At 43.7% G+C, this 19,921-nt stretch overlaps 2 protein-coding genes across 5 annotated transcripts; one reads left to right on the top strand and one right to left on the bottom strand.

The window, feature by feature from the left end:
* Positions 1-42: 42 nt before the first annotated feature.
* capn3b (calpain 3b) lies at positions 43-11,321 on the bottom strand. 4 transcript variants are annotated; one of them, XM_083689058.1, is made up of 23 exons: positions 10,873-11,321; positions 8,135-8,204; positions 7,339-7,457; positions 7,053-7,186; positions 6,615-6,783; positions 5,390-5,473; positions 5,178-5,269; positions 4,993-5,070; positions 4,528-4,688; positions 4,019-4,188; positions 3,859-3,870; positions 3,407-3,615; positions 3,052-3,088; positions 2,722-2,751; positions 2,361-2,459; positions 1,609-1,686; positions 1,423-1,480; positions 1,249-1,313; positions 1,030-1,098; positions 812-890; positions 553-669; positions 372-430; positions 43-260 (listed from the first exon to the last, which is right to left on the bottom strand). In XM_083689058.1, the coding sequence occupies exons 1-23, from the start codon at positions 11,209-11,211 to the stop codon at positions 234-236; spliced, it is 2,355 nt and encodes a 784-aa protein (XP_083545184.1). In that variant the 5' UTR covers positions 11,212-11,321; the 3' UTR covers positions 43-233. The 4 variants fall into 4 exon arrangements, with proteins under 4 accessions (XP_083545184.1, XP_083545185.1, XP_083545182.1 ...); XM_083689059.1 differs by lacking the exon at positions 2,722-2,751; XM_083689056.1 differs by lacking the exons at positions 2,722-2,751; positions 3,859-3,870; positions 4,019-4,188; ... (7 more) ...; positions 8,135-8,204; positions 10,873-11,321 and having other exon boundaries at positions 3,407-3,678.
* An 811-nt stretch (positions 11,322-12,132) lies between these two features.
* On the top strand, positions 12,133-19,897 carry LOC310818126 (macoilin). Its single transcript, XM_083688904.1, has 11 exons — positions 12,133-12,215; positions 14,711-14,852; positions 15,148-15,274; positions 15,502-15,625; positions 15,958-16,136; positions 16,493-16,940; positions 17,098-17,256; positions 17,486-17,656; positions 18,081-18,207; positions 19,131-19,305; positions 19,642-19,897. The coding sequence occupies exons 1-11, from the start codon at positions 12,139-12,141 to the stop codon at positions 19,830-19,832; spliced, it is 1,920 nt and encodes a 639-aa protein (XP_083545030.1). The 5' UTR covers positions 12,133-12,138; the 3' UTR covers positions 19,833-19,897.
* The last annotated feature ends 24 nt before the right edge of the window (positions 19,898-19,921 follow it).

A 19,921-nucleotide genomic window follows, 5' to 3' on the forward strand; every position in this document is an offset into this window, starting at 1 on the left:
TGGTTTCGAAACACAATACTCATTCAATCAGTGCACACAATTGAGATTTTGATTGAATTAGTAGGCTATGTGTTTTGAATGAAAAGAGTAGCAGAGACTTCTTTGTAGAGAAAAGAAGACAGGTGGAGGTAGAGGAGTTTGGTAGGTGAAGGAGGGGATGAAATGGTGCCATTGACTGTAGAAGCCTAGCTGTAGTTAAACCGAGACAGGGACACATCAGAGGGCAGGGTGACCTAAGCATACATGGTCAACTGGAGCCACTGTTGAAGGAGAGTAAGAGACAGGTTAAAACAAAAAATGAGATGGGAGTCTAAGGACCTCCTGTCCCTTTATTTCCTTGTGACATCACCTCTATCATTGAGTTGGCTTACCTCAAAGACATTGAGCTTGATTGTGCCATCTCCGTCTTTGTCAAAGGCGTTGAACGCCCCTGCAAGGAGACCCCGTACACATCAGACAGTGCTTTGACTTCCTCAGTGAAAGATTGATGCCTGCACAACAAGGTGGTTTCTGATTTCAATTGAAATTCAGAAAACTAAAGTGCATACTTACTGAACATGCCCTCCATCCTCACGAAGCAGCAGATGAAACTGTCAAAGTCAATGTTGAGATGCTCGTCAGCGTAGCGCATGGTGATGATGTCATACAGCTGGTTGTTCAGACGGAACCCTGAGCAGGACATGATGAGAGGCATACATTCATGATCCATTGTAGCCTGGGGTTTATATAGGATCACTCCCATGGCTTTTAGGGAAGACAATTCATTTGTTGGGAGTTAATGCGTGTACAGTGTTGTATTCATAGTGCTCACCTGCTTCATTCACGGCGTTCCTCAGCTCAAAGCTGCTGATGGAGCAGGACCTGTCCTTGTCGTATCGCTTAAAGATCAGCTGTAGACAGAGAAGAGATGAGATGTTAATGATGTATATCTGCTTGGGTTTGGCCAGATGAATATGATTTGGCCCTTTATGCTGATGGCCGCCGCCTTTACACTAGTGAGAGAACAAAAAAATGGACACACTGTCTTACCTGCCACTGTTTGATCTTGTTCCACAGATGTTTGAACTCCTGCAGGTTCAGTTTCCCCGTTCCATCAGTCTGAGGAGAAGCAGTGAAGGCAACAACACCGGGCAGTATCGTACAACACCATGCTCTGTGATTACATTGTTAACCAGTGTAAGCAGATAAAAAGATTATGAAAAAGACTGTAGATAATAGATTCCCAGTCCAAATGAAATGAAAGGATACATCCATCAAAGCGATCATGCTCCGACAACTCTCCAGGCTGAAACCTTCTGTCTTCATGTCATTATCTTAAAGAGACAGTGAATTGCAGACACACAGGATGAACAGGAGAAGAGGAGGGGGTCAGAGGTTAAGTCTGGGTGACAGACTGACACACTGTCCTACGTGTATACTCACGTTTGGCCAGTACCTTCTTCATGATCACCTTGAGCTCATTGGCACAGATCTGCATGTCCTAGAGGGAGACAAATATCATCTGAACTGTGTCCATGTTGACTTCTCAGGATCTATTTTTCGATTTAGACCTAGCGGTACATTCACCCTCTCACTGCACCCAGTGCTCCCAGTAAACCCAGCACTTACCTCTCCAGCAACCTGCTGGAAAATGGCTCTGAACTGTTTCTCCTCTTCAGTCTCCTCTTCTGGTTTGTTTGATTTTGGCTGATAAAGAGTACAATAGAAAGAGAGGGGGAATATTTAGAAAGACAAGACAAGAGAAAGATAAATACATGCTGTTACCACACAATAGTTCAACTCCACCTCACCGAACCATGCTTTTCTTTTCTTTCTGTTTTTATTTTATTTTATTTTGTTACTATTTAGCAAATCGGCCATGCATCTGCATAGATTCTGGAGGTTGCAGTACCTCTTTTCACCAGAGGAGGGCAGTGCCTCTGCTTAATAGTCGGAACTGAACATCAACAGTGTAAACACAGCTCTGAGAACAGGTGCAATATGGCCACTGGAGATTGTTTGACCTTTTAAAGTTGAGTGTGGTTCAGTGGGCTGACTTATTCTTGGTCAGGAGATACAGTATGTGGCCTGATTAGGATTGGGTTTCAGTCCTGTCTATGACCACACATTACATCAGGGCAAAGGTCACACTCTATACCAACAATTTTATTGTTTTGGTTAAAAGCATAACTGTTTCATGTGTCACTTCCAGGAGAGGCTGATGGAGGTAGAAATTGGAGGACGGGCTCATGAGCTGCCTCCACCAGCCTCCTCTGGTCCTTGCACTGATTCCCCCTCCCTGACTGCAGACGCCCTTGACCAACTTTCACTACAGCATGCTCACACACCCCTCCCCCTCTGCTCTCTCAAAGGAGAACAACCTTGTCTTTCTCTTTCTTCCCCTTCTTTTTCTGCACCTCAATGTCGTCTTGCTCAATCTCCTTGTTGGTCCGTGCTCTGTCTGATACAAACACAATGGGCTGGGGAGGGTGGGCGGATGTGTGTGTGTGTGTGTGTGTGTGTGTGGGGGGGGGGGGGGGGGGGGGGGTAAGGGCAGATGGGTGGGGGTTGGGGAAGAGTGAGACACCAAGGGTAAGAGATGATAGAGTTTACAGACAAAGTAGAAAGGGAAATGACAGTTTACCGGAAGTGCATTCTACTGGCTACAGTTTGCATGTGAAATAGTACCAGTCACACATACAATTTACATATCTTGAGTAAAAGGCGTTGTTATTGCATTACCTTTACTTTCTGTTTGCTGCTTTTGCCTTGCTGTTGGCATGAGGCAGGAATGGAAAGGAGAACATTCAAATGAAATGGAGGAAAAGACAAGGAGGAACAGCCTGTTCGGTAACAGGTACAGTCGTTCAGAATCAGTGACAACAGTGATTTATTAGTGGGATGATGGAAGATGGCAAAAGAGAGTAAATGACAGATGTTATCTTAATGCAGGTTTTTAGATTTGTTCTTGGTAGGTGGAGAACAACAAACAGGTGGATATAGAGACAGAGGAGGTGAGTGATTTAGGACAGCAGAGTTGAGGGAGAGAGGGACACAGCTAAACTTACTCACCTCTATTTCGTCAGACCCAATTGTGTTCTCTAGTTCCCTAAGAGAGAGAGAGAGAGAGAGAGAGAGAGAGAGAGAGAGAGAGAGAGAGAGAGAGAGAGAGAGTGCAGGCAGACATTACTCATCATCAACTTGGCAGATTATTGAGGTTGAAAGGTCTCAAAGATGCTGTTACTGCTAATCTTGATTTTGACTCCATCCACCCATCCACCCACACAGGCTCACACAAATACCCACCCACACAAGTATATTTGTTCAAACAAATAGACACACACTAATCCTCATACTGTCGCAGGTACACACACACACACACGCACACACACACACACACTACCCGTCCACTCTGCTAGGCACTCACTCTGAGGTGCTCCTCTTCTCCGAGAAGACCCTGAGGATGAACTCTCCCTCCTGATTGGCTTCAAAGGTCGAAGGGATGATGATGTACTCGCCGGGGGGCAGACGAAAGCGCTCGCTCACCTCGCGTAGGTTGATGTACGACTTGCATTTGGCCTTGGAGGCGTTGTACAGGAAGAAGTCTTTCTGCAGGTGCTGCCTGTTCCCATGCATCTGTGGATGAAGAGGACAGGGGGGTGGGAGTAAGGAAGAAGAAGAGACAGGAGAGAATGAGAAGATGAATGGGTGAAAACTAAAGACAGAAAAACTGCGCGAAAGACAGAAGACCGGAGCGTCTTGGGCTACTCCGAGGTTTAGATGCAGAAGCAAACACATACAAGCAGCACTTTGGAGACCCTGACAACTGGGACAGCTCTAACATCACCACATCAAGGTCCTCCTCCCAGACGATCATACCTCCTTGGGCACCTACGACAAAGAACATAGAAAAGTCTATCACAACCACCAGAATGAACTAAAAATAGGTCATGACAGTTCATGAGGCTGATTTTTTAATGTTATGGGTTGATTGTTAACATTATGGGCTATGATTTCAGTTTAGTGCAGCCAGGGGTACCTCGTAGATGGAGAATCCGATGGTAAATAGCTTGGCGCCCTTGTTGCGGTCTCTCCTCCGGCCCTTTTGCATCAGAGCCACCACCAAGGTGCAGGCCACCTGCTCATCCTCTGGGTCGTCGTCCTCCTCGTACAGACGCAGACGGTACTGAGGGTTGGTCCAGAATGTGTCTGTGGGACATAGATCGATAGAAGACCGTCTCAGAGGTGCCTATTGTTTTCTTCCCTACTGTCTATTTACTTGTTGCTACCAGGATGTGCATTATAAGACCAACTTAAGGACCTTCCACGGACCTGAATTCCACATGACCCTAGACACAACTACAGCTGATCAAATCAATCGAGTGCACTCCAAAATATGACACGCATCACAGTTCAGTCCAATTGGAGCTATCTTAACAACATTCTCCAACGTTATCTCCTTTTCTATTGCATGAACATGCCCAAAATGAGCCATAGCTGTGCTTGTTCTCGTCCTAGGGGTTAGAGGGCAGAGGTCGAGGCGTATACCTGGGAAGTTCCTGCAGCCCCCGGCGGAGCTGCCTCGTACCCAGCGGCCCTCGTTGACGGCCACCGTCCACCTGTGGGTCTGGTCAGTCTGCAGCGTGTCCGGGGTCAGGTTACACATCTCCAGCTTGGTGAAATTCTGCCGGAAGTCATCAAAGGACATCCTACAAGTCGGGAGGGAATGGAGGGAAGGGGGAGAGGACAGAGGGAAAGGAGGGAAGGGGGAGAGGACAGAGGGAAAGGAGGGAGGGGAGGAGAGAAGAGACGGAATGGAGAAGGAAGACGAAGCAGCAAAGGGGAGGAATGTTGGGGAGAAACTATAGATACTTTATGAGCAGCTAAGCTAACAAACATCTCATTAACCGGTGTCAGCTTATCGTGCTGTATTTGCGTTTATGATGATAACATTTGTGACCTTCAGAGGGCCCCACTCATAGAGAGCAGTTCTATATCTACGGCCCCACTTACCAGAACTCGCTTTCCTCAACAGTCTGCTTCTTCAGCTTGTTCTTGTCTGAGCTGGAAATGCAGGACCAGTCGTTTGACCTGTGGAGAGGAGAGGGCCAACGAGACAGTATAGCATGATGTACAGTGGGGTGATGCTTTATAGATGTTAAACAAGACTGTAGGTTGGATGACTGCAGCTTACTTACTTTGCACTCCATGGTCCTTTCCATAGCACCAGACCCCAGGGGTTCCGCATGCGAACCAGGCGAATTTTGGCATTCTTGCTAACTGTGTCACACTGAGAAAGAGATCCCACGGTCAACACTAGGGGATGCCAGCATTTTAAAATAGTGATTGCTCTTGGCAATGATGCAGTTAGGCAGCTTTGACCATCATCACTCATGCTTGTGTTCTGTACCTCCTCCAGTCCGGTGACAGAGTAGGCGTGGCCTCTGACTAGTCCATGTTTAGTTTTAGATTCACTTTCACTCGGGTTCAGGACCTGAGAGAGAGAGATGATGGACAGAAGAGAGCCAGATGTGAAAAAAGTTTTAGTTTTTAAAAAATTTGCTTGAAATACTACATGATGTTAGACTTAGATTGGGGGGCTATAATGCACCATATACTGTTTTTGATGCATATAATTTAAGATATGTTAAATTAATTGTTCAGTCTTACCACCAAGCATTGCTATGCAGTAGTTTATACTATACAGCTGGTCTTCACTCACTTTAGACTATAATTTTTTAATCACTTTACCAACCAGGTAATGCATGATTTTGAGATGCAGAAAGGTGACACATATGAAAGACATACACAATGGATACCATGGATACCAAATGCAAGATAAGAGTTTAGAAAATGCAAGACAACTGCAAGATAAAAACAAAAACGGTATTCAATTTCACAAGAAAGAGGTGAATGTTTGCAATATATATTAATTTGACTGTCATTCATTCAATACACAAATGATAATTGAATGCCTGTGGCCTGAAATTAAACATATCGGAATAGCAGCATACACTTATTCAAGAGGTTAATCAAGACAGCATATCTTTGTACCACTTTTAATGATTCTTGCTCAATTGGGATGTGCTGGTGTGTTGCCTATTTACTGATCTTCCATCCAATGTGCCTGTTCGGAGAGACCCAACCCAGACATCTGCCATTCTTTCTCACGCTTTTCGTTCCTGAGTGGTAGAGTCATACCAACCCCACTCCGCTGGTGGTCCTTATCGCTGATTAGGGCACCGTTGATCATCTTATCAACAAGTGACACAGTGGGGTTGGACATAGCCCAGTGGGTCCTTCAGACCACCAGAGGAAATACACACACAACAAAACAGTGAAACAAGGCCACTCAGCATGAGTTAAAGAAAAGGAAATGTGAAGGAGGGTTAGAGATTGAAACCAATATATTTAGAGGGTTTGGTGGCATTGCTGTGAAACAGTAAGTAAAGCTATGTGGAAAGTGTTTGAGAGAAAAACTGTGCAAGAAGACGAGTAGAAATACTGAACAGTGAGAATAACAAGTGTGATAATCAGATGGTAGACAGACTGTACAGTAGATGTGTCTACAAGCTGTCATGTTAGGATCCATGACTATTAGTAGGGAGCTCTATTGGGTTACAGAGCAGACTCACATCTATAGAGCAGCCCACAAGGGAGCCTCTCTCCAGGGCTTTCCTCATGATCTTGTAGAGCTCTTTAGGCGCCTCAGACACCTCAAAGAACTCTGTCACGCCCCCAGTGAAGTCCTCCATGGCCTCCAGGGTATTGCCCCCTTTTAGGGCCTCATAGGACCCGTGCAACCTGACCAGGAAGCAAGGCAGCAACATACGATCTTATAGAACGTGATTATCTGAGCTTACTTCCATATGAATAAAATGTTACCTGTTTAGAGTTGAAATTAATGAATTTAATTCCAATCATTGAATGTTATATGTACAGGTGAGATGTCGAAAAGTGAGGAGTGAGGAGTATGAGGGTTAGTCACGGGTGGCAGAGGAAAAAGTGTTGTGCACCCTTCTCTTCCAGAGGGTATATTAATAAACTTCATTCGTGGGCATCATCACACTTACTTGGCATAGGCTTTTTCCAGGAGAGCGCTCCAGAACTCATTCTTCCTGCCAGACTGGGTGAACACCAGCTGGTTGTTCGAGGTGGGGATGCGGTCATCCACAACCACGTCCAGCCATTCACCATAACGCCAGAACTGCAGGGTAGAGCAGACACAGGCATTGACAGGGAATGAGAGCTCGGTATCAAGGAGATTGTGTTGTGTGACATGTTCAGTATTGGGAATACATGTCTTTATACTCAGAAGATTCAGCTCTTTCCAGGTAATGGGATAACGGTCGGCCATACCTGGAAATGGAAGATGCCAGCGTAGTTCTCTGTGAAACTCTGGTCAGTAGGGATAACCCTGTACAGCAGCCTTTCATTTAATGTCAGGCAAGCAATGGCAGCAAGCAGCCAGCAGTCACCTGTCAATAACAAAGGCTTTTATAAAAGCAAAGGTCAAATGGCAGGATATCAGTTCACATACTATGTGATGGTTCAGAAAGACCACTGTGGAATCCAGTAGTAAAAAACATTATGATCCCTTTCTCCAAAACTGATTCAGACGGTGTCATGTTAAGCGAACCTCCCCAGAGAGAATGGCACACTGCACCCAGATGGTTCATGCATACTGTATACTGTAGCAAAGCTAAAACAGGACCACTATACCAAGACACAGAGTAGAGTAGTTGTTACAAAATGCGATTACAGGGCAGTCAAGTGACTTTTCAAAAATGTAATGCAGACAAAGTCTTCATTATTCTGTCTATGATTCTGTCATATTATTAGTTGGTTTGGGGTGTCTGCAAGGTGTTTTGGACATATTTCCAGAGTTAATTGAGCCCTATGGGGCCTAAAATATGACTACTCAGTATCTAAGGAAGCAAAATATGCAACTAAAAACTGTCTGGGCTTATCAATTACTGCCAAACCAGGAACAAAATGTTAAAAGGAGGAACTTCCCTTTAAGACTTGCACATCCCAACGCTAAACCCCCCACTGTCTAATGAGAGTTGTGTGCAGATGTCTAAATTTGTGTGCAGATGTTATTTTCAGTGCCTGCTTGAAACTATTGATCATGTGCAAAGAGAAGGAACCTTACCCAGGTCTCCTTGACAGATGTCAGTCCTATTGGCTCCATCTATGATGAACTGGGGGTTGTCACAGATTTCCTGCCAAAGACAAACAGACAGAAATACAGATGTAACTGTGCTGGTGTTTTTGTGAAGTTTTTTTTGGGGGATGTGGTGCATCTTGTAAGAAAGTTGAGCTACTCCATATCAAACAGTTCTATGCCTTGGGAGGAGAGTGGGAGGAATCAGGGCATTGATCATAGTTAGAGTAGGCCTGTGTGGCTCGGTTGGTAGAGCATGACGCTAGCAACGCTAAGATTGTGAGTCTGATTCCTGCTGAGACCATACAAATGCATGCTCTCACTGTACTGTAAATCGCTATGGATAAAGGCATCCGCAGAATGACATTTATATAGACTTGGGCATCAATACCATAAAAGCAACATTAATTTAAGCCTACAGTTGGGACTGTGTAATTGTTGACCGAGAATATGAGGTGAATCATGTCCTGATGACAGGACTGTGTGTGTGTGTGTGGGGGGGGGGGGATTGCAAGGCCTCGCCAAAAACCTTTTCAAGTTGTGATAGAGCCACAGGACTCAGTGGATCGAGTCAGTCTACCAACAATTATGTTAAGAGCTGTACAATGCAATGACAGCTCTGAAGTGGGGTCTTCATACCAACAGTGGCAGCACTAAAGTAAAGGAATTGCTGGCAGAAAGAGACAATGTGTCAACCCCCAAATAGATGAACATAGCTTTTGCTAGATTGATCAGACCAATGAGCAAAATAGTGCTGACTGGCCAGAATTTCTGTCCATCAAGAGCAAAGAAAATGATTGAAGAGGATATCAGGGTCAGGTTGATTGCTCTGGCTGGGCTGAAGAATACTATTGCAACCAAGAGTAAGACGTAACAACTACATGGGCTCTGTCATGGGAAAGCAGCTGTTTCAGGTCAAGACCTGGAGAGTCCTCGCACCAGAGGTTAATGTGGTGTCTCGTAATAGGTTCAGCCATTTCTATGTTACAGTCAGTAAGATTGAGTGCCAAGGGGGTAGAGTGCAGTGAGAACTATTTTCTTAAATGATCAAGATGTTGGTTGATAGGAGTCTGTCAACATGAGGCCTGGGGTCTGTTCCAGAAAGCAGGATCAGTTCTCCAGCTAACTGTCAAATATCTTGCAATAACTTCATATTTCCAAATGTATAAAGAATGATAGTTCTTGTTGTAATTGACTACTAGACATCCCCCAACAACCCATATTCAAGTTTAGCTATCTTGATAAACCAGAAAATCAAGTGATATATCTGAATTAGCTGGCTGATTTAGTGATCCTGCTTTCTAGAACATGTTGTTGGTGTGTTTAGTACTGATCAGTGGTGCTTAGTACAGCGTTCAGTGAGGCCATGTTTATGGGAGCATATGTTAAAGCCATACTGAGGTCATTATAAAAAGGGGTTGAGTAACAGCAACTTGGACAGCTACTTGATAAAAAGTGTATCAAGAAAGATAGCTTTATCATTATGAAGACCACTCTTTCGTTGACCCTTTGAGGGTACAGTATTTAAACTTGCTTTCGCTGAAATGTTTGAACTTCATTACTCCTCGATTTACAATTTTCACCGTCTGGCAGTCGACCAGTCGGCAGCTTCTTCTGTAACCTGATGAGGGCCGGTTTCCCAGATGGTTAAAACATTTATTTCTAAAAATAATATGATAAGATTCTGATGGTTGTTATTTTGCACAAATTACCACGTGTTTGTCATAAAGAGATGTCAAGTCAGCATGCTCACACCAGCAGTGACCCCTCCTTCCACATCACATGAGATGTCCCTTGGGTTTGTGGCATGGCAAAGTCCTTAAATTAGCTTGGACAAATGTTGACCCTTTGGCAGGAACTTATTCAAACATGCCTGCAAGAAAGCTTGACCATCAAATCAATACAAACTTACTGTATTGCATACATTTGTATGCACTGATGAGTGACTTTGCATACGTTTTTTGCCGAATGAATAATGGGTAAACAATAATGTGTATAGATATGAATAGAGTGCATACTTTTAATTTAGAAATTCTAATGCCAAACCAATATTTGATTGTATGCATAATATCATACTTTTCATTTTCATCATGGAGAACTGGCTAACAGCAACATAAGATTTAAAAAAAACATTAAACTGAAAGCTGCAAAGCCTTGAATACACAGATTTGCCCGTCAGAGTCCTGTAACTGCACACCCCTGACAAGGCCGGTTATTGGCTGACTATGATATCCCAGCTCTCCTGCTGACAGCCCTGTGCCGTGTCCAGCAATGCTGGTGAGGCCTCCTGTTGCAAAGTCTCAACTGCATGAGATTCAAGAATGTGATAAACCAAAACTATGCCTCAGCAAACATGCAGCAGATTACCCTCGAATGCTTCAGGATAGTCTATAGGAAGTGATGTGACATTTCACATACAGTCTGTAGCCAGCTTTCTTTGTATGGGGGGTAGCCACAAATTGGGCTGTTAATCTACCTGACTGCATGCTTGATCTATTTTCTTTGTCTTGGCTTATAAAACATAATTTGTAAATTGAGATCCTGTGTTCTAGCCACCTTAAATGCGATATGAATTGGTGAAGAATGTTGGTAGACCTGTATACATTGGTGATGCTCTTATAGGGTAATTACTACAACAAAATATTCTACCCCAACATAGAGGTATAGTTCCAACCCTGAGGCAATTCAACACCTTAAAATGGAAAACCAGTTACTAGAACACTTACAGATGGGCGCTTCCACTCAAAAGTCATGGGGAATTTGTGACTGTAGAAAAGAGAGGAATCATTTGCTGGGAACAGAGGGTCTTCAAACAGCACATTCTTGCGTACATATTTGTCCCTCAATTCCAAGAAGTTCTTCAGGCGTTTGGCATCTTTGACGGCCTCGTTTCTGCTCAGAATGGCAGTGTACATGGCGTTGCTGGCAGTGGTGGGGTAATTCATTTTATCCTCAGACAAAGGTGATGCTCCAGTTTGCAACGCCACTGACACTGGAATTTTTTCATGTTGGGCCATCTTGTCTTTGTCTTTACCCTTATCTGTATGAGCCTCCCCCTTTGTCATTCCTCGAGGGTCAGTTAAAAGTCCAAATTATGAATCCTTTAAGATTTGCAGATGCAGAGTATGAACTTGCAAAACTTCCCGTCTCCTCCCTCGTGCTTTACTCTCACTCTCAGTTCCTTTATATGCCGAGGACACACACTATGCACAAACGCTCCCTCCAACTCCCTCCCTCTCTCTCTCTCTCCCTCCCTCCCTCCCTCCCTCCCTCACACACACACACACACACACACACACACACACACACACACACACACACACACACTTGCCTTTGCCTCTCTGGTGCTGGATCTAAAAATAGTCCTCAAGAGAGAGGCGTGGAGGCTACTCAAAAAAGGCTCCCTCTCTCATCATTTCCAGTCTACAATGTGCAGTCTACTCAGAGATATGTCGAATATCCGCTGATGCAAGGCTTTGGAGTAATGACAAACCCAATGCATATAGGATTAAAACTAAGGGTGGGATTTTGTGGAGAGATCCATCACACTTGGGAAAGGAGGCCCCGCATTGCCCCATTTACACCATTGTGATACCTATACATTTAATCTGAAGGACTAATCACTATAGTCTCACGTTCTCAGGAGGGAAATTGAAAATAAAGCACGCACAGTACACACAGCCACTTTCTATTCTTCGCGCTGCACGCGAAGGACGTACGTGCTATATCTCCCACTGAGCAATTTCAACAGCCACAACAGAGAGGGATAACGGTCTGGTGCCTGGCCACAGTGCGCCTGTCATCTCCATCGCGCGTTGGAAACATAGGCATAGAGCATGCGCATTGTATCATTCGCGGGTGGGTTTCATTCAGATACACAAAGACTCAAAACATCAGGTTGTTGTATAAGGCCATCCATATCCATATTGGTTTTCCTACTTTGTTTGCCGCGTTTTGCGGTTAGTTAGAGCACAAGCAATAGAAGCCATACAATGAAGAAACGTTTTGTGGACGCTAGCAGGCTACGGAAAATGAAAAAACTCAAAATTACAGAGAAGATATCTGAAAGGTAGGCGATGAGGTGACGCATCGACCGGATGCCGTTGCTTTTGTTATTGCAAGGCTTTGTTTAAATGCGCATCTTCGTCATTCTCACCTGTGTGTCTTTTGTTATCGCAATCGGCATACGATTGCTTCTTCTTGTTCACTTTTCTATTTGACGTTATAGATTATGGTAAACGGAGCATAGCTGCAAAATACAGTCATTTTAGCTACCCAAAGTCAACATGAAACCCATACCAGGCGTGCATTATACAGTAAAGCTAATTCATTAGCTACCATTAGGGGGCTACTTACATTTTGACGGCCTGTGCGCATTATGCATGCATTATTTCGTGTTAGTCTTTCTTACCATTAAAAATGATTGACTGAAGTATAATTGTAATTGTTGTTATTATTATTATTATTATTATTGTTGTTGTTATCGTTATCATTATTATATTGCTGCTGTTTTGTTATTGTTGTTGTTAATTACTACCACTGTAATATATTGTGTTTACATAATTCGTGGCAAGGGTTATACAAGTTGCTCAAAAGGTAGGTAGCCATTTGAAGCACTAGGCTACAGACAGCGTGTCTAGACTAAAGGACAATTCGATTTCCCCTGTGTGACGACACAAAGCGCTAAGGAATGTTGGGAGGTTTTTGCATTATTCAAGAGAGGGGAATGGTCCACATTAATGATCTGTCACTTTTACCCAAAAGCCCCCCCCCCCCCCCCCCCCCAAAAAAAAAGAAGAACAAAACAAATTATAATAATAAAAAATAAAATAATAATAATATGTATATATATGTTTAAATATCATAATTTGGTCCATTGTTCTTCTGGTAAAGGGTAGTGTTTGTTACCTTTTCTAGGTTTTACGGATTCATAGAGCTGTAAATCCGCTTTCTTTTGATAAGATGGTGAACATGATGTGTAGCGGATGAGAGGTTGTCATGGTTACCAAACAAAAAAGGGGCGACGATCAAAGTAGGCTACGAACAAAGGATAATAGAGATTAGCCTGTAAGGATGAGGGCTACATCACCTAACCCTTTTGTTCCACTGTGTAAGAAACTGTGAGATGATAATGTAATTAACTTAAAAACATTTAAAGGCCATTTGATATAGGCTACATTATCTATTAGCCTAAGCTAATTCTCTAAGCAAGAGGAGAGTGCAACGAGTAATCTCCAGTTTTCGGTTTAAACGAACCGGGCTGCCGTGAGCGTGATGTGATCTACTCTAGAATTTCCTCCTTTTACGTAGTTTTGTTTATTTCAGTTTTTTTGTGATTTTAGGTGGTCGGTAACGCGGGGCAACAGGGCTTAGAAGCTGTTGTGACATAATATGTTGCTGACATCACTATAGACCGTTTCGAAAAGTACTAGGCAACATAGGCCTACCCATAATTGCCTGTATACAACATTCGGTTTTGTTATAATGAAACATTCAACATTCTTTGGTGTCTCCGATCCCCATACAGTGCGCGTCCATGGCAGTGGTCCATGGAGTCCATGGGCACAGGATAACAACTCGACGAGGTCCCGTTGACCTGAACTCCTAAACTAACCCTCAAATGCTTAAAGATTAGATTCCTCTCAAGTAGGCTTAATGTTAAAATAAAACAAGGTTGATACTGAATTAAACAGCTATGGACTATCTAACCCTAAATCTGTGCGCTAAATTCAAATAATGCTAGGCTACTCAATAAAGCAAGGTCAATTCATGCATCCACACAAATGTCTACAAACATGAGCTTTTATACACGATAACGGCAACTTTTGATTTGATCAAGAAACCGCAATGTGGGTTAAGTGGATAGGCGCGAGACTGTGGAACAGAGGACCGGTAGGATAATGCTCATTCGGATTACAAAAATAAACATTGATTGATTGCCTTCAAATAATACTCTCCTTGGGCTGCTAATGAATCAAATAAACACAACTAACCATAAGTTGGATAGCGAGAGACGGGGACAGGAGGTGAAATACCTAATAGCCATGTATTTTGGAAACTGGAACTTTCGTGTGACCATGGCCGCGCATGGTAGGTCAGATTTTGACTTGCGATACGAGACTGTGGGTTGGAGGGGGATAGAGACCTGTTCTTTGCGTGCAGGATGATCTTTGTAATGCTCCTAATTAGGCTGCTATCTTTTTAATGCCGGAGTCTAGGCTACTTAGGTTCACAAAAGCAGACATTGATTGCTTTCAAATAATACTGTCTTTGGACTGTTTTCAAATAATGGACTATAGGCCTAGCCTACTATAAAAACAACACAAAAGCAACAAGCACACGTCTCTATTGTCCACGGGATGGACGGGAAAGTAGGGGAAATGCCTGATAGCGACTTGGGAAACACATTTTTGACAGTTTTGCATGACTATTGTGCCTGCATGCCGAAGTGATTGTTACAAAGGTTCATCTCAGCTGTTTCACTTTCATTCAAGCACCTGACTATTTTAATGCAATTGTATTGATACATTTTGACATATTTCATTTACAATTATGTTTTGCCAGCGCTTACACCTTTCTGAAGTTTATGATCGTGTGGACCCTGGTGCTCCTGGCAGATTTTATACTGGAATTTAGATTGGAGTATCTGTGGCCCTGCTGGCTATTCTTTGGGAGCGTGTACAGCACTTTCCACTGTCACGGGCTGGTGAGGACTTCCTTTAATCTTCCATGGAATCATGACAGTTCCAGTTAGGTTTATTCTGCACACAAGATCAAGATGTGCAGAAAATAGTGTTTACGATAAATTAAAGAAAATGTCTTTTAACCTTTTTTGTTTAAACCAACCCTAATCCTTTCCTCTTGTTGAATCTTCAAGTACAGTATAACCGTCAGAATAGAGGTTATGTCCCAATTTGTTTTCAAGACATCATTTTGCTCTCTGTTCTTTGAATGTGAATCCAAGACATGGCACCAAAGTGAATGAATTCTCTCTATTGCAGGTTATTTGTGTGGTGTTTGTTTGTGCGGCGTTCACCCTGGACATATTTTGTTTAATTTTTGTTCCTCTGCACTGGCTGTTCTTTGCGGCCAGCACCTATGTTTTATTCAATTACATATGGCACACAGGTACGTATCTTGATAGTGTTTTAGTGATGGAAAATTGCTATGTGTTATCTTAAAATAGCCAATGGATAGCTGTGCATTGATTTTGATTATCATGCTGTGGAATATAATTGTAATAATTTTTTCCGTTTAAACAAATCTGTGATCGTTCATAGTTGAATCATATGTGTGGTGGTAGTAGCTTTATGCATAGTTTTTGTATTTTCTCATGCAAAGTTTATTTTTCTCAGAGAAAGGCATCTGTATGTCAACAGTGTCCCTGTGGATCCTGCTAGTCTACACAGAGGCTTCACTCAGGCTCAAAGACCTGAAAAACTCCCACGCTAACCTATCTCATCTCTTCGCTGCACACTGGTAGGTCGATTTAACACAAAGCACTTCTCACAGGAGAGGCTCCCTCGAGCAGAATCCAAAACAGACTCAGTCTACTGTAGATCATATTAAATGATCTGCTTATCACGCAAGGACTTCCACACTATTTGAATCCAGCCGTTGAAAGCATGAATCAAGCATGTTTTATAAATCATTAATATGGGGAACTGTCAAATAAATGCTATATGAGTATGTCAGAGGTAATAAAGAACTGTTTTGTATTTATCGAGCTTAGCCCAGGGAATCATGCACTATTTGCATTGTGATTATGTAGCCCACCCATGAGTGTCTCTCTTTTCTGTACTGCCCTGCAGCATTGGCTACCCTGTTGTTTATTTGGGGTTTGATGCCACATGCTACTTCACCAGCATCTTTAAGCTGCGCACACAGAAAGCCGTGCAGAGCGAGAACGACTTCCACATGCACCTCCTGCAGCAGTCCCTACCTCCGGGCCTGCATATCTACCCCAAGAGTCTCACAGATGGCGACGGCGGTAAGCGCACTCATATGTTCATTTCCATACCGGGTTTTTTTTTGCTTACAGAAATGATTTCCATGGAATGACAATTTAATACTGTATAGGTTGAACCGTTTGAACCGTTTGATGCTAAGTGCAGTATGGTCTATATACAGACAGTATTCATATATAGACAGTATTCATTATAATGCTCTTATGTTCATTAGCTGTCAGTATTTCTGCATAGCGATAGTTCATTTGAACAGACATTACTAAATGCTTCACTTTAATGCTCCTGTTCTTGTAGAAATCAAAGACATGTTAGATTCTCAGTAACTGTGTCCAAAAATCAGTATATATTGGCTCTGAAATATGGCCCATTGTACTTGCAGACTCAAAGTCCAGCCAATATCAGTGTCAGAATGATGCTTTGGCTTCTGACGAGAGACACACAGTGGACTGCCTCCAAATCCATAGTGGGGAGCGAGGAGCAGAGAAGGGAGTGGAGGAGACAAGGCCGGGCGACTCAACCACCCAGCCTCCATCCTCAAAACACCGCAGCAATGAACCTAGAGACCACCCCACTAATGGAGCAGGAGGGACAGAGTGTTCAGCGACCTCAGAAAATCTACCTCAGGAGGAGCAGGGCAGCAAAGCCCCCCGGGCCGTGAAGGGCTCCTCACCCAAAGCTCGTAGGATCCCCTCCAACACCCCTTTGCCACCCGTGGGCAGGACAGACAAGAGACAGAAGAACAGCTCCAAAACAGTTAGTCCCAACCGGGATGTGACAGACAAGAATGCCTCGTCCAATCAGAATCATCATGCTGAACAGATCACTAAGTAGGCCACATTTTCGGAGCATAATTTGCTAAGTAGAGAAATCTGCTGGAGCATAAAGTACTTAAGCATGCCCCCACTCTGTCATTCCCTCAATCCCCTCTCTCTCTCTCTCTCTCTCTCTCTCTCTCTCTCTCTCTCTCTCTCTCTCTATCCCCAGGCTGGAGCAGGAGTTCAGGAAGCTAAAGGGGGAGCTGCAGGCAAGCAGACAGAGCGAGCAGGAGTTGCGCAGCCACGTCTGTAACCTGACAAACAGCGAGAGGAGCCTGAGGCCAGAGGTGTCTCTGCTCAGACAAAACAATGAGCTGCTCCAAAGCAAGTGAGTGTTCCACCTTGCCTGCAACCAAAAGCATGCCTTTGGCTCCCTCCACTGGTTATTCCATTTGTTTCTCTTTCTTTTGCACCAAGGGGCAATCCCTCCCTGTGTGCAACGGACATGCACCACTATAAAACAAAGACAACGGCAACACAATTTGTAACTGATAGCCTTTAGGGGTCACATTGCTGGGTCTGCCTCAAGAACGGTGGGGTTTGTGTTTGTGTTTCAGGATTATGTGTCTGACCAAGGCCAAGCAGAAAGACAAGCAGACCAGCACAGTGCTGGAGAAAAAGGCCAGAGCAGAAACAGAGGCCAGGCTCTCCATTGAGAAACAGCTGGTGGAGTTTCAGGCTCAGAAACTAGACGAGGTGGCCAGCTTAGCACGTAGTCTGTCAAACAGGTAACGTCTCACCTTCCTGCTGCTGTGTCAACATTGAATGTTAAAACTTACTGTGCCAAAGAACTTGTAGGTGACAAAAAAAAAAAAGTTTTTCTTTTGATGCTCAGTAATAGAAATGGAATTAATTTACTGGGGGACTTGCCTTTTCATAACAGCTTTGCCTTTCATTACAACATTACAGAAAATTACAACATTACAGAAAGAAAGTAAAAGAGCATAATACTGAAGGAATCAGGTGATCAGTGACTTGGTCTATGCCACCAATTGTCATTCTGAGACTGATTGCAAGATATCTGAAATGTTTCTGAGGTCACTTTTTATGGTGTGTAATGTTTCTTTCTGTGTGGACATACTCCCTCCCTCTAAAAGCAGCCCCTCTTTGCCCCTGCTCAAAAGCCTGTATTCTCTCCATCTCCCTCACTAGGCAGGAACACTCAGAGACCCTAATGTTAAGGAAAAAAGCTAAAGATCTAGAGACAGAGTACAAACAACTACAGTTGGAGTATCAAGGGAAAGAGGGTCGTGTGATAGCTCTAGAGAATGAAGTGGAGGTAAATTACCCTTTCGCATCAGTGGATTCTTTGAGATGTACATGTCACGTTTGTGAGTTCAATGTCTGCACTCATGTACAGAGCTTGTTGAAGTGGTACTCGGTTGTCTGCAGTTTTGGATGAAGCAGTTGTGTAGATGTGTGGTTTGTGGTGTGTGACTTGTGTGTATATTCTTTGTGCACTGTATGCTGTTTGTGGATTTGAGTAGGATTGACTGTATTGGTGGCAGTGATTTTATGCCTTTTTTGATCAGCATTTGTGTTGGCTTGAATTCAACATTAAGGCACTTCGTATTGGCATTCATTAATATTGTATGTAAGTGGTTGTAATTTGTTTTACATCAAGTTTATATCTTGTTGTCTGTAATATTTTCCCTCATTGTGGTGACATGTGTAATCCATGAAGCATGCAGAGGCAGAAGCCAAGTCTTTCATAAAACATTGTACAGCTTTCAGTGAGTTTCTCATAGGTTAGTAAATTAACCCCCCTACTTACCCATGGCCATGAGATCTCTGAAGTGAATGTCAAAACCTTTGACCTATAAGCACAGAAAGAATCATCTCCGTATAGCATTTTTAAAAAAAATACACTGCTCTCATTGTTTTTGAATGGCTTGCCATCCACCAATCCACCATCACCGTTGGAAATGTGTATATGTGGTGCATTGGTTCCCAAACTGGAGAGGTTAAAAGTCGCCAGGAAAGTAATGTATGTCAATGTTGACACTGCAATAGTCTTGTGCACGCATACAAAAATAACCGACTCAAAAGCAATGAGACTGAAATGAAATTTTGGGAACCAAAGCACATCCTTCAAAGCACCCAGCACCTGAGAGTGCTCACACCACCAGTTTGTCAGTGTTGTCTGTGCTGCTCCTGTCTATGCCTGGGCCACTCTAAGTCTCTCCCTCTCCCTGCTCCTAGGCACTGGGAAAGTACCGTTGTGTGGAGCAAGAGGCAGACGTGCTGCTCTCAGCTTTCTCTGCCCTGCAGGACAAGGCTCAGCATCTGGAGTACAACCTGAGCGCAGAGACTCGCATCAAACTGGACCTGTTCTCAGCCCTCGGAGACGCACGCAGGCAGCTTGAGTTAGCACAAGGTTGTCCTCTCACTGGCCATTTGTCATATATTTTCATGTATATATTCAGCAAAAAAGTAATTGTACATTCACTTTGTGCATTAAGGAGTGAAGAGCTCTATAACAGTTCGTTGACTTCATAGAGCCCTTCCTCCTGTATGAATCCCACCTTGAATACTACGGCCAAATCTCAAAAGTCTTTCCTTGCTTCCTCGCATCCTCTATCGTCACCTCCTTCTCAAAACTCGTTGGAGGAGAAGGTCTGAGGCTCCTCTACTGAGACCTCCTCCTCCAATGGGCTTTTGAGAAACCTTTGGCTCCTCGGTTACTTACCAGGTTTCTGCCTCTATCCCACAGGAAAAGTAATCAAGCAAGATAAGGAGATCGGAGGCATGAAGCAGAAAATTGCAGAGGTCATGGCTGTCAGTCCCGGCATGTCATATGTGACCCCACGCCCTGCAGTGCCACAGTATCTCACCAAGTACCTCAACTCTGAGCACTACATGCTCAACCCACGAGCACTTATGTACCAGTGTCTTAAGAAGTGAGAGACGCCATGGCCTTTCCACACCATAGACCTCCTTAGGCTCTCTCCTGGGCAGTCCTCTGTCTGTGCTCACACACACCTTTAACGCTC

This window comes from Argentina silus (genome assembly GCF_951799395.1).
Source record: "Argentina silus genome assembly, chromosome: 17".
Lineage (NCBI taxonomy): Eukaryota > Metazoa > Chordata > Actinopteri > Argentiniformes > Argentinidae > Argentina > Argentina silus.